The following is a 15197-nucleotide window of genomic DNA, read 5'->3' as shown; positions in this document are numbered from 1 at the left end:
TGTTAGAGCAAAAGTCTGGGAAGTATTTTAAGTACTGTCTTGCTCGTAAACCAACTAAGCCCCTAAAATTCCCAGTTTGAATTCCATGAGCCCAAGAATCACATCTGTCCTTTTTTTATCTCCAGGAAACCATAAAGAGGCAAAGAAACTCCATTTTTTCTCTACCTCTCACATTTAGTATTTCAGAAATAAGCATTATTTCTGTGAATTTACATTCCCTTTTTACTCACTTGTTCCTTCTGTGAAATTAACTTTGTTGCATGAACATTTAGAGCCAGAATAGGCATGATAAAATGTTCCCCAAACCATAGAGAAGAACCGTCTCGAGAATATAATTTTTCTGGAGGTTAGAAATGAATATTTCAGTCTTATAGTTTGTTGGCTTGGGCGGGTTTTTTTACGTTATTGAACTTTCAAGCTTTCTGGTAATCAGGAGGGACACAAAGCTGAAGAAAATAAGCATTTTAGCTTGAAAAAGGTGTAAACAAATAACTGTGGGGCAAGATAATGTACGTGGCAGGTTATTTTGGATTCGTCTTAAATAATTATTTTGAAAATTGTTCCAAAAATACTGAATAATATACAAAATACTTTCTAAGTACCATCGGTTCCAGTTGCTATTAAACATATGTAGGCATTCTGACATACCCTTTTTATTTGCTTTTGACAAGTTAGGCTAACTTTGTATTTGGACAACTATTCATACTTTATAATCTAGAGTAGTGCCATTGACTTATGGAGCAATATTTATATATATTTGATGTCTTTATAATGTCTTTTTCTTTTTCCCTTCCTTCCCATGTTTAGAGTTGTAAAGATGTGCTGCCAGTGGAAAAGATGATTAAACTTCTTCCAAGCAGTCGCGTTGCAAGGCTGCAGGTCTTGAGTATGAATGGACAAAATGCTATTCAAATTAAACATCAGGATGAAATCAACTGGGTTGCTGGAGATATCATGCACAACCTTCTATTCCAAATGTATGATGAAGGAGAAAGGGAGATACACATAACTCCAGCTATGGCAGAAAAAATTAAGGCAAGTATTTTTGAAGAAATAGTATGTAATGGGAGAATTATCCAGTGCTTCTCTAAAATCCATGGACATCAGACTGTCATTCCAAATAATAGTCCTCAAGACTGTGTTATTGTAAACTTTAATATCTGCATAGTGAACTGATGAAAAAAGTCATGTTATTAATATTATTTAGTTAATGAGATGAAGACATTCAATGAAGTGCAAAATAATGCTGTGGGATAGCATTATGGAAAAAAGCGATTTCCAGCTCTCCATCTAAACACGGTAATAAAATTCTAACATTCTGATCTGAGGTTTTCCCAGCTTTAGAAATGCTGAATAAACATATCTTTTCATGAAGATTTTGTTTCTCTGTCTGTGTACGTACACAGAGCCTAATCTATCTATAAAGATAGAGCTCTACCACATATGTGACTTCTTGGTAAGGTTTTTCTGAATCAGATATTTCTTTACTCAGGAAGGTGCAGTGAGAGAGGCTTACTTTATATTAAGAGTAATATGCGGATTTGGGCAGAGAGCTGTGACTTACCTTTTGAAAGGTATTACCTGTATTTTGCTTCAGCATGTTTAGAATGACTTCAGATGTAATATTTTGCTGCTTGTTAATAATTTAATTTCTGATTAATTTAAACAATTTTAATTTTAGGTTAACTGGACACCCAAAATTAACAAAGAACAGTTGATGCAAGGATTGTTACCTGATGTGAAAGTACCAACATCAGTGAAAGATGTACGCTACTGTCTAATAAGTTATCTTGATGATCACGTGTCTTTGGAGAGTGCATTCACAATCAGGTTTGTATGTTTTAAATACATTTTGTGAATTATTTTGTCAGGGAAGGATTATAGATCTAAGTTTTTCTGTGGAAGCTGAAATAATTAAATTTTATATCAGAAGAATGTTAGAGCAAAAATATTTACAAATGAGGGTATTAACTGTGTGAAAGATTCCACTGCAATCTATTTATGCCTAGTCCTGATCACGTTTTAAAGTACATGCATTTATACTGAAGGAAATTATTGTTGTCTTTGCAAAGTTGTCATCAAGTGTTAGCTTACAGGATTTTTACTCTTATTTTAGAGTCATGTCACTGTTAAGTAAAGTGAAATATCGCTGTAGAGTGCATTGTTACCACTGCTGTTTTGTTTATAAAGATTTACCTAGCCTAACAGAGGATACCTGTATCTGGTACCTTTGTAAAAAGCATTAAATTGTAAGTTGAACTTCAAAATTGCCTGTTTATCCCTTATTGAGTCTTAGCAACTAGCTTTGCTTACGGTATAACATTTGCTGAGATGGATTTGATTCTTTAAGTATTTGGAGCTTAAAGCTTTATTTACTGCCATTTGTGATGCTCCACTTTTAAAGGCAGATGAAGTTTGATTAAAGTAGTACGTTTGGTTTTCTTATACGATGAGCAGAAAAGCAGTCTGATTTGATACTTTTCTTGAAAGGAAGTAGAGTAGTGGATTTTTTAATTTTCATACACATTTTTGCTTGTCTTTGGAAGGCAGTTTCAGATTAGGGAACTCTTTTAGGGCTTATTCTGTTGTTGTTGCATAAATTAACTGGGGGTCATGTCTGGTAGTCTGCACCTGATAAACTTGAGGTAAAAGCTGCTATGTAAACTTCATGCACATCAGATATGGTCCTCTAATACATGGAATGGTAAATTCGAAAAACAAAACCAAAAAAAGTCCTCCAGTCGCAAGTGGGTGGTTACTGCTGCATTCTTTGTTCTGAGTTTTCATGTGATTAGCTTAATGAAAATGATTTTAAGTACATTTTCTTGTGCTAACTTAGGCCACTTCCTGATGAACCCAAGCACATTAAGTGCAAATTAGAAGGATCAAACACACTACAGTTGGGGGAAGATCTACAGGGTGAAATTGGTGAGTACTTACATATTCTTCACTATATTGTAAAATACGTTTCTATGTAAGCGCATAGAACAAACTAGCTTAAAAGGCTAAAAATTAACTTTCAATTTAATGAATTTTTTTAACTTTATAGTGAAAAGCAATCTTGCTCAAAAAGAAAGTGGGAAGCATAAATATTTGTGTACTATAAGTAGGTACATATATTTTTCTGCATCGAACTTTGATGTGACGGCCTGGGTACCCTGCTCTGTGTGGGCCTACTAAAAAGCATGGGCCAGAGGGCCCTGCGCACCTCAGTCATTCTGAGAGTCTATGATACTCATCTAATTGTTTATGTATTGTGGATATATAATGTACATTTGCATTAAAGCAGCTGCCAAAGCATGCATCTTACTCATAGTAAATTATGTTCTTTCTAACAGATGTAATGATAACAGATCAGTATGGAAATCAGGTTCAAACAGTGACATCTGCGTGTATAAGTTACCTAGGAGTTGCGGGGCCTGGACTTGATAAATCAAATTTGCAAATAACCTGGCAGGTAAATAAGATACTATGTAATTTATTTCCATATGGCCTATGTGAGGTAATCTCTCTTCATTCTTTCTGTTAGAATTAAACTGAAATTGTGTAAAGATAGTGAAATCAAGTGCTAGGTGGCAAGCATTAAAATATAATATTAAATTCTTATGAACCCATTCTAAGGAATAGTGGCATCTGTTAAAAATCTTATCACTCTTGCAGCTGTACAACATGACAGTCATGTCATTTGTTTCCAGTCCATTTTTCCTTACCTTTTCTTCTTTGTAACTTCTCTTTTGTTGGTGGTTGTGTGGGTTTTGTAGAATCATAGAATCACCAAGGTTGGGAAAGACCTAAAAGATCATCCAGTCCAACCGTTCACCTATTACCAATAGCTTTCACTAAACCATGTCCCTCAACACAGCATCTAGTCTTTCTTTGAACACCCCCAAGGTGTTTTGTTGTTTGGTATTTTTGTTTTGTTTTGCTTTGTGAATGGTATCTTAATTGATTTTACAATCCTTTAAAGAATTAATGATATTTTCTGCCACAGCTGGATTTGAAATGCGCCCTGTACTTTTAAAATGCTAAACATAACTAAATTATGCATAATTTTTGCATTGGAAAGCAGGTCCCTGAGAAATGCTTGAGTTTGAAAATGATCATTTCTTACTCAAGAAGTCCACTTAAATTAGAGTGGAATTTGTATTTAATTTAATTTTTAATATAACTGATTTTTAGTTAGGAATAGTAAATAACGTCTAGTATGCGTAAATGTTAAAATACAGTAGTAAAAAGAATGAAAAAATACACTTATCTTTTTCTATTCTTGTTAAAATTTTATTTCTCAATAGGAAAGTACATCAACAATGAGAGTCAAAGGCATTCGATTTAAACCGTGTGCACTTGGAAGCAAGGAACTGTGCTTTGCTTGGCGCGAATTTTCTGATTTTCTCCGAGTAAATTTAACTCCGGGATCACCTGCTAAATTACAAATTATGGATTGGCCAGAGTTAGAAAAGGTAAATCAGTTTTGTCCTGGTCGGGCAGGAGTGGGGGGAGATGGGAAGAGGTGACTAATCAGCAAGTCTTTTATTTGCATAGCTTTTGGAGTACAGGATGCAAAGATGAAAAAACTAACTTCTTAATATGATACTTCTGAAAACTGTCAGAATATGACAGCTTGAGAGATACTTTTTTATTTTGTTCAGGACCTTATAACACGAGCAAAATTAATTATTTTGCAAGCCATTTGTAAAAGGATAAGTTTCAAATGGGGCAGTAAATGTGAAGGATTTTTCATAAAATAGCTAAGCACTTCAACTTTTAGAAGTATATTTTAAAAGTACAACAACTTTGAATTTACTTAGAATTTTTTAAATCACTTACAGTCAGAAAGTGGAGTATTGTACTTTATCAGATGGGGATTTTTTTAACTACCCTTTATTTGCTTGTTTTTTCAAGTATCAATGCTAAGTTGCAACAGGAGGTAGATGAGCAGAAGCAGGTACAAGGGTTGAATTGTTGGGAAAATGGAGAAGGAAACTACCGTAGGAAAACCAAAGTGAATGTCCTAACTATTTTTACTCTCTAAAAAGCTGTCAAAATCTATCAAAAAACAAAAGGTTGTAGGTCACTTGCTCCTTCTGTAGGAATTAGGAAAGTGTGCATAAGCTTCTTCAGAATCTTGGCTTTCCTTTGAGTTTGTTGACATGAGCCACATGTTAAATGCAGTCAAGATATGCGTCTTATAATGACAAGAATACAAAGGGGAGAACTCTAGAAATGCCTCCGAGAAGTTCTACAATTCTGACGTCACCTATCTGTTATAGGAGTCAAAGAGTATGGAAAAGGCGCACACTATTGTTTTGGGTGTTCTTGATACACAATAAATGTCTAATATATCTGAAACAATAGAATAATGCCATTGTGTATCTTCCAGCCTGTTGCAGTGATTAATGGCAGAGAACTGCTGAAGCCCCTTGTTGTTCAACTGTGTGATCAGTGGGGAAATCCATCTCCTGAACCTAATGTCAAAATCAGCCTTATAAAGAGTAGCAACCTGAAGGTAAGCATAGGTCTTACTTGGTGAAGTTTTGCTCACATAGCACAGATGGGTGTTATCTACTATTTCTTCTTCATTGTTAAGGTATTTTTAAGAAAAAAAAAAAGCATGCACATATTGTAAGGATGCAAAAGAATAATTCATCTCACTTGATACTGATTTCTGTGAATAATGTAAACAGCTTCCAGAACTGATTCCTCAGCTCCCTTTTATCATAACAATCACAAACGTAATAGAATTCCTGTAATCTGGTATCCAGGTGTAATTAGTTCTTAATCTTCTGCTCAACCATTCTGCAAATTCTGTGTGCATCCACCACTTTATCTGAGGTGACTTACTGAATAACAATCATGACATCTTCCAAAGTGGCAACAAAATCGTTTTTGTCTGGTGGTTCTTTTGATTGTGGTTCCTGAATGTATGACTGGTGGTCTGTGCATAATCTAATCGGTGGGTCTTCTTCTCGCTTGGTTATCTGTGAGAAGAGCACTGGCAGTATAAAACCAATTTAAAACAGTGAGAGTGCAGTATCTAACCCAGAATTAAGCAGTTTCTCCCCTTTCTGTCAGCATCAGATGGCATACATATTGGTCTATACCAAGAAATGAGTTTGATAGAAATCGTAACTCATTAACATTTTCCCCAGTTCAGCCTCTTCTTTACATCTTGAAGGTTTTTATTCTGTCTCTTAACGTAGAAGCTTGGCTCATAGTTCAGAATTTTTTTAGCTTACCCATGCTAGTGTGTTTATGAAGGCAGCTGTGGCTCTGTGAAGCTTCTGATTGCATTGTTCTTGAGAGGACATACAAACTTGGCAGTAACACACGGTGATTGTGGTGCCTAATCAAAGAGGCTTTGTGGTGATATGCTGTATTTTCAAACATTATGCCTTCTTCCAAGGAAGAATAGTGACAGGCCTTTAGGAAGTCTGCATGCCCTCCATCCATATTCCTTGAGTCCAAAAACAGTGGAATGATTTCTGAATGATACCGTTAAACATCAGTGAAGCAACTAGCTGCATGTTTGCTGTACAGACATCAAATCAGTGTTCATGATTATCTTGGAGAATGTCTTTAGAGAGCCAGATAATCGTAGAGGTTGGAAGAGACCTCTAGGAATCATAAAATCCAATGCCACTGCTAAAGCAGGTGCCTTATAGTAGACTGTAAGAGAACTGTCTTGCCTTGGCATTTCAGATGGTGTGTATGCACAGTCTCCCAGAGGTTGTGATAAGTTTCTGGGAGCTGACATTCTCAGATAAACTGTCCTCTTACATTTCATGACTTGTCCTCTAAGTCTCCTAGACCTGGAAATCTGTGGTTGCAGCATGCATCTTTGGTACTCCATTCTCTGTGCTCTGGGTACAAAACTAAATGAGTGTGGCTCAGCAGTAAAATCTCTGAACTACTATGTGCAGTCCAGTAGTGGAAGTGCACAAAGCACTGTGATGTACAGTAATGTCAAATACAAAATGGTTTTGCTAAACTGCGGACAGTCTTCAGAAGAGTGTATAAAACAACTGACAATTTTCTTAGTGTTTCTAGAAAATCAAACTGTATTTACAGTGCTACCTTCCATTTGAATCATGAGATATACATTTTTTGCCATTGCCCTTCTGCGATGACATGGTAGGATAAATTCATGCTTCCGTAACTGATCCATTAACAATGAACTCTCACTTTATTTTATTTTTTTCCTTTGTACTTTCATTCATGTATATTACTGATGTGAGATTTAGGAAAGAAAACAATTTTGCAAGAGGATTGCCCACTTCACCTGTGCCAAGTATTCTGTTTTTGCGGCGTACGACTAGACACTTAAGTCTTCCAAAGTTTATGCTGAAATAGCAAAAGGAAGACAATTTAATGCCAAATACTGTTCAATGACAAACTTTTGCGTGATTTTGTTTTGTTATGTCATCAATGTAAAAAAAATTGATTTCCCTCTTTAGAGAGGAATTCATTGCACAAGAACTCAGAGTGTGTCCATGACTTCCTATGCTGTCCTCTAAACTTTAAAGCTACTATCTGAGATTCTTCTGATACTCTGACAGGGTATTTCTTAGATAAGGCTAAGACAGCATACATGCCCATTTTCAGAAGAAACTGCTTCTCCATACTGTTAGGAATGTGTTAGTATTCTCTAAAATTCACCACCTGTTTCTCTGAGAGGATGGATTTTCTGATTCTGTGATCCTGGCATCCATAGTTTCCAAATTCTCTGGTTCATAGGGAATTACAGTGATAGCTTCTCTGCTGTTAATTTGCAAGTCACAAGTTAGTGGTACTGTGAATCGTAAGATTTCACTTTCAGTGCCAGGGGAGTGAGTGTGGCAATGACAGGCAGCATGCAGAACATGCATCTTGAAGAACACCAGTGAGTAATGGGGAATTATTTTATAACCATGAGATTCAGCCAGAACTCCTTTAAGTCAGAAGCAGTATTTCTGTTGACTTCAAAGAAATTAGAGCCAAACCTTATTAAAGTACTAGGTAAACAGGAAATGGGTAAGGCATTTGTGTTGTTATGCTAAAACAGTGCTGACAAGAAGTCACTTAGTTAGTGACACAGTTAGTGTTTGGTTAAATTACATTTCTTTTGGTGTAGAGATTATCTTTTGGTTGTCACTGAATATTAGTGAAGTTCCATAATTCATCCCTTGTAACATTTGTAAGTTGTCTATCAGTCTTACTTTGATTGAAATTTTGACTAGAATGGGGAACAGGGAAGAGAGATAACAGATGCCTTTGTTGTTTTTACTGAAGTTTAATCATTCTTTAATTTTTGCTACCCAGGAACCTCTGCGCAGACTGGAGAAACACTGAAAGGGAATTAACAATTCGTAGAAGGTTTAGGATCTGAAAACATACACAAATTAATATGTATTATGGATGACATGATAGTATCAGTAGTAGTTAAATAATATCTATTAAATATTTAAAGCTATTAATGAATGAAAATATCCTTGTTCAGGTAGAGTGGATGTCTTCTAAGACTGGCAGAGAAAATTCTGAAGCATCTCAATATCATATTTGTGATAGTGTATCTGTCCCTTATTTAGGGTGCATAAATTCAAAGCAACCATTAGTCAAATGGAAAGACAGTATGTAGGTGAATGAGATATACACTTTATTCTAAGACTTGATCTACTGTGTCACTGAAAGAATAAAAAAAAATTTTTTTTGACAGATTGTTCCTTCAGTCTACCAACATAAAACAGATGACAATGGTACGGCTAACCTGGGAGTTATTAGTATTCATGCACCTAGGTAAGTAGTGAAAACTGCGTGGAAAAATTGAATTCTGAAATGTCTCTTGCTAGATATATTTAAGCCGCGCATTTCATAATGTACCTATCAGGAAAGTGTCTAAAGATAAGGTCAGACATTTAGTGATTTAGGTGGCTGGTGGAAAGCCACATAGTGAGCTTTAAGAAATTAAATGTTTGACTAAGTAAAAATGAATGGCTTCTTTCTTCTTCTGAGAAGCTGCTGCAGCAATTTTGTGAAGTCTAAGTTTTTTGTCATGGTAAGACACACCTTATCATTGCCCAGCTTTACCTAGTGTATGTGTAAGTCGTTTATAACCTTTGAAGTTTGCAGCCTTTGAGTGACCAGAACTAAACATCATGCTTTTAAAATAGGAGCACGTTTTAGGAGTATTGAAACTCCGCTTCTAGGTGCTAACCAGTGTTTAAAGGATTAAATGAATTGTCTAGAAGAATTCTAGTGAGGAAAAACTGAAAGAAAACCAAAAATATTTTCTTATTTGCAGTAGAAATAATGAAGTCTCATTTCCTGCAGGTTTGTGTCCTGTATCTGTTGCATCTTCATATCTCTCTGGATCCACTTCACACTCACATGTCCTGTCTAACTTTTGAAATTCATTATTTTTTTTGTTCTCCTTGTGCTTTCAGTTCTGCTGTGCTCTTCCTGTATCCCTGAGGCTTGCTTGATAACACCAGAGTTTTTTTCCTGCATCTGTTTTGTCTTGCTTCTTAAGCATGATTCAACACAAGCTATGGCCAGTTTGGGGTTTAAATGTAATTTTTCTGTTTCTTTTCCTTTTCTTTTTTTGGCGTTTTTTTTTTTGTTGTTGGTTGGTTGGTTGGTTTTTTGAATGGATGGTAAACCCATTTAGTGAACAGAAATATTGTTTTTCCCTTAAAGAAGAAAACTTTGTTTTCTTAGGAAAATAAGTTGAAAGCTGTTTTTTTGTCAGTTTGTTTCCTTTTTCTTAGTGAATGCTCAAGATCAGGAATTAATAGGCATAGAATCACAGAATATCCCAGGTTGGAAAATGACCCATAAGGATCATCAAGTCCAACTCTATACAAAGGACCACCCAAAAATCATACTGTATGACTGAGAGAGTTGTTCACATGTTTCTTGAATTCTGGCAAACTTAGTGCTATGACCACTTCCCTGGAGAGGCATGCATTCATGAGACACAGATCAAAATAGTTTTGAGTAGTTTTAGACAGTATTTCCATTTAAAAAAAAAATTCTAAAATATCATTGGTACCAATAAAAGATTTAAAGATTCTTTACTGGCTGACAGGAACCAGGAAGTATAAGTTAATCAAGTGCCTGCTGTAGAAAGGTTTTATGGGAAAGGTCTGTGGAGTGTTTTGTTAAAAGTACTTAATGTTATCCTGAAAAGAAATACTAAAAGTTGATCTTTCTCAGCTCATAGGAACTTTATTTACAAGGCCGGATTGGCTTTAGGTAGCTTAGAAGTTAGCATTAAGTGCTTTTTCTTCTGAAGTATTGTATGGTAATTAATATTTTTGCGTTCATACCTACATTCATAATAATATTACAAACTGCGTTTGTAAAGCTGAGAACTCGGTGGATGATAAATTAGTTATCTGTATATTAGTGGCTGCTAGAAACCAGTGTGTTCAGTGGCAGCACCCTACCTTCTTATCACAGTCAAAACCGGCTGGGGAGTGCAGCCAGCATGCAGTTATTATATAGCAGTGAGGCCATTATGTGCTAGCAGTGCCCGTTGTGTGTTTAACACATTCTTTCTTTAGAAACTATCAAAGCAGATTGTTCCTTAGACAGCATTTTAATTAGTTATGCTTGCTTTCTACCTTACTGTCTTTCACAGCAGCTGCAGTTGCTAACATCTTACAATGTTACATGCTAACATCTTACAATCTTACAACATGATCAATGAAACGATCAAGCTCATGAAATACTAAAAATCAAATTTAATAAGCTATTGTAAGAGTGTCTTTATTATTTTACTTCATTCATGTATTTCTAATTTTAACTTAACACTTCTGTTTTTTCTCCACTTTATTACTGATAACTTGAAATTCTCTTAAGATTTTGTTTCTTATGCTTTCATGTACGTGATTCAGATTTGAGCTGTGTGTAATTATCTTTTCAAAAAAGATTTTATAACAGTTTTTATGATTTCTTTATATTTCAGGGGAGAGCACACTTTACAGCTTAGAGCTTCATACAACAAAATTGCATTAGAGTGTCCTATTATTACGTTAAATGTCCTTCCTGATCCTGACAAGCCCATCCGCTTGAATGTTAAATATGACAAAAGTGCTTTTTTTCCAGCTGGAGGCACCTTTCCTGGTAAGTATAAGGATACTTTGATAGAGACCAGTCTTCCTCAGGTCTCTAGCTACCAGTATTTTTTAATGTAAACAGATCTTAGCATACTAATTCTGCTCACTGTTAAAGTATTCTCATTTGCAATTTCACAAATAAACCCAGGACTTCCATTCCACATAGTTAAAGAACTGGAAGACTAACTTGGCTGCTTTCATGAGACAGCTAAAAAAATGAGAAGCATGTGAATGAAGACAGCTGCCATACTTCTTCATGTCTTCCATTGTTACAGTGGAAATGGAAGCTAACTTGAAAGAGACTTTCAGCTTGCAGACGACATGGAAGAGTGTGCTTTATTAAACATCACTATGTTTACAGTACTTGAAGATGTAAGAATAATAGAGAAGTAACTAATACATAAAATACATCTTTTTCAAATATAATATGTGCAGTATAAGTCAGGGAAAGGCAGACTTGAATTTTGTGTGGATTTTCAAGAGCTTATTGAATAAAGCAGGTGCTTTGTTCTTGTTTTTCCCTAAGTAAGGATTGGTGCAGGATCTAGTTGCAGGACAAGGAGCAGACTGATTTCCATGTGGTTTCAATTTTTTGTTGCTTGGGTTTCATCTGAAATGTTGGTTTTGTGTATTTTTCCCCTTAGGTAAGAGTAGAATCTAGAAATTCATCAAATTTAGCAATTTTAATTTTGAATAAAAATAATCCTGAATAATTATATTCTTTTGTTCTGCAGATTTTATGGTTAGTGTTCTTTCTGAAGATGACAATATTATCAAAAATATTAATCCAGCACGTATTTCTATGAAAATGTGGAAAGGACTGGGCAGCGGAAATAGGGCATCAACTGATGTAAGTCATCTAAACATTTTCAAAATGGATATCAAAATGTTAACACCGGACAAAGATTTTTATAGTGTACCTATAGTGTATCCTCTTCTAGATTTTAATTAGCAAGAATTATTGATTGGTTGTAACTGTTCAACAGTCTGCTGTGCTACAAGTTGTTAGACTATTTAAATAGCAGTATAGTAATATAATAAGTATGGAAAAGCTTCTACTACGCAGAAGCTAAATAATAGTAGGGGGCTTATTAAAAGCTGAGACTGTGAGTTTGCAAAAAAGAGAGTCCCAGGATTAGGAATATGAAAGTAGCATTTAAATTATAGGTAGGCTCATTGGATTACTGTATGCTCTTAGTGGTATGAGGGCTGCTCCAAAAAAATACTGTTGAAAAATCATGTTTTGTAGCTGAGAGTTGGCCATATCAAACAGTGTTATTGTATTCTTTATGTCTGTTGTAGTTTCAGTAGAAATAAATAGGAGGTATTACTTTTGGAAGGACCTACATTCAAATCATAAAGACTTGATAAGCAAAGTACTTTCAAGTTACTTATTCATTTTTGTATCCTTTCAGGTCACAGTGTTTAGCTGTAGTAAAGTAAAGGATGACAAGGAAGATGGCTTCTTTTATTTCAGGTATAGTAACACTTAATTTGTGATTACTGATGCGGCTTATTGTGCAAAACATGTGATTTTTGGTAATAACTTTGTTAAAGATTTAGGAGTTTGAGTGTAGGTGTTATTTTTGAGGGAGTGGCTATTATCAGCCATGAAAGAGCTTTCAAGATCACTGAAATGTTATATTCTTTTGAGGGTGGACTATTGGTGGGGGGTGGACAGTTGGACTGGATGATCTTGTAGGTCTTTTCCAGCCTTGGTGATTCTGTGATCTGTAATACACTGCTATGAAATGTATTAATATGTTATGATGAATATGAGAATTGTATTCTTCTCAAGATATATTTGACAGTTGTTCTAATGTGAGAAGAAAGGATGGAAGAGAGTCTAAGGTAATATATTACATGAGAAATGCTATCAAAGCAAGAACTGTAGTAACCTTTAATTCTCTTCAGCATAACGTTCAGCTGCTTTAGAATTGCAGATTAGACAAAACAGACTGAACTCTGATATAGCACATTCTGTAGCTGTTAGTCCTGAACCACGAGTTTGCTGTTGTCTGCTTGGTTTTTCAGCCATAGATAGTGTCTTAGATGACAGGCAGTAGAACTGGAGTATATGATGTGCTGGCATCTGGTTGTCACACTCCTTATACATCTATGTCTGGCAGGTATGCTATGGAATAAGTTGAATAGAGTCTTGGTTGCTGCTTCAGGCTGTTGTCTTTAGATTTTAGACTTTCCTCCTGTTTTTAGAATGTAGACTTTAGGATCACCTGTATATAGCATAGCTGATCTTGGTTCTTCCATAAAAAGAACAGAGGAACTTCACAGAATCACAGAATTATCAAGGTTGGAAAAGACCTAGAAGATCATCTAGTCCAACCGTTACCAATACTTCCCAGCTAAATCATATTCATCAATACAACATCCAAACGTTTCTTGAACACTCCCATGGTCGGTGACTCCACCACTTCCCTGGGCAGTGCATTCCAATGCCTGTCTACCCTTTCCAAGAAGTAATACTTCTTAATGTTCAGCCTGAATCTCCCACAGCGCAGCTTAAAACCATTCCCTCTAGTTCTACCATTGATTACATGAGAGAAGAGGCCAACCCCCAGCTCACTACAACCTCCCTTCAGGAAGTTATAGAGAGCTATAAGGTCTCCCCTGAGCCTCCTCTTCTCCAGGCTGAACAATCCTAGATCCCTCAGCCTCTCCTCATAAGGCCTGTGCTCCAGACCCCTCACTAGCTTTGTAGCCCTCCTCTGAACACGTTCCAAGGCCTCAATGTCTTTCTTGCAGTGGATGAACTTTGTTTTCCTGGGAAGCAGGTTAGACGAGGCTCAAATCCAATGTTCTGGCCCAGCTTGATACACAATGTAAATTTACCACCATCCATTATTTCCTTTGTTTTATCCAGCCAACATATATATATAGCCAATTATATCCCACTGTTTGGGAAAGCAAGTGATGTAACCTTCATTTATTCAGTCATCTCGCTTCTCAGCTAGTGTTCACCAATGTAATTTATTTGTATATGAAGACTTCCATGAGAGTTTACAACGAGCATAAAAAAACTGCAGTACGTTTCAACAGGATTTGTAGCTATTTAGGCGTGGCATTTGGTATTACTACTAAGATGTCAGTCTTTAAGACAAGGACATTCAAGATTCCACAGCCTTTTAAGGCTGTGTTTGATAGCTGTAGCAAAAGAAGACTCTAGAATAAGGTCGCAATTTTGCATCACTCTCTATCAGCTGGTTTCTCTTGTGTGTGTGTGTCCTTGGAACAGTCACTGATAGTTATCATCTACTTAATGCTGGATTAGTAATGTGGATGCACCTAATGCAGTCTCACAGTTTTTATAATGATATTGCAGTTTCTTCTTTTTCTAAAGCTTATGTCTGGTTGGATGTTGTTCAGCCACACCAAGATCTATAGCAGATGATTTACAACTCAGTTATGCAGTTAATGCATCTCGACAAGGTAGATGCTACTTTAAGAGTTAAACCAGAATAAAATGTGGAAAGAAAAGTAGAAGTGTGATTGTTCTATATGATGTATAAAAAAGCCATGCCCCAATCTGCAGATAGGTAAAACCTTGAGATTATTTATTTATTTTAGATTAGCCATTTCTGGGAAACTTGCACCACTTCTTTGAAAAAATTCTGAGGAAGCAAATTGCTTGCTGTTACTGACAAAACAGATAAGATGTGTCTTGAAAGCAAGAATCCAATTCTGAGCCAATCAAGAGTGTCACAAGTTAGGATCTCAGATCATTGACTGAATCTTGGTTAGAAGCTGTCTGCATCTCCTCAAAGGTTTATAAGTATTTGTTAGTCACTACTATCCATTGTGTTCATTGGAAAACTGCAGCAGTCATGCAGATAGTATGTGGCCTTCCTTGCTAGGTGAAGTTGTGTTTCTATCCGCAGTAATGCAGGCATCTGTCTTTTCTTCATATTCTGATGTTAGGGATTCTCCTTCGATATGCTCAACCTTGGCCATTGGTGATGACCCAACTTCGCACAAATTGTGCATAGCAAAAGAAATCATCTACTAAGATGTTGTGTAAACTCAAACCAAATGATTGCATTTTGAGAGAACTTGTGGTAGAAGATCTAAATATCTCTGCATTCC

At 35.9% G+C, this 15197-nt stretch overlaps 1 protein-coding gene across 2 annotated transcripts in view; it reads left to right on the top strand.

Moving 5' to 3' along the window:
* Positions 1-15197, top strand: part of SMCHD1 (structural maintenance of chromosomes flexible hinge domain containing 1) — a 62124-nt gene that overhangs the window by 31497 nt on the left and 15430 nt on the right. For both annotated transcript variants that reach the window (XM_015855331.2, XM_015855333.2), the window contains exons 25-34: positions 808-1035; positions 1682-1830; positions 2840-2928; positions 3339-3457; positions 4293-4460; positions 5381-5506; positions 8693-8772; positions 10946-11103; positions 11831-11946; positions 12512-12573. In XM_015855331.2, coding sequence (XP_015710817.2) covers positions 808-1035; positions 1682-1830; positions 2840-2928; positions 3339-3457; positions 4293-4460; positions 5381-5506; positions 8693-8772; positions 10946-11103; positions 11831-11946; positions 12512-12573 — 1295 coding nt within the window. The remainder of the gene's footprint in view (positions 1-807; positions 1036-1681; positions 1831-2839; positions 2929-3338; positions 3458-4292; positions 4461-5380; positions 5507-8692; positions 8773-10945; positions 11104-11830; positions 11947-12511; positions 12574-15197) is intronic.

Source organism: Coturnix japonica, chromosome 2 (genome assembly GCF_001577835.2).
Source record: "Coturnix japonica isolate 7356 chromosome 2, Coturnix japonica 2.1, whole genome shotgun sequence".
NCBI classification, from domain to species: Eukaryota; Metazoa; Chordata; class Aves; order Galliformes; family Phasianidae; genus Coturnix; species Coturnix japonica.
The sequence above is the reverse complement of the archived record's forward strand: the minus strand, read 5'-3'. Positions and strand labels throughout refer to the sequence as shown.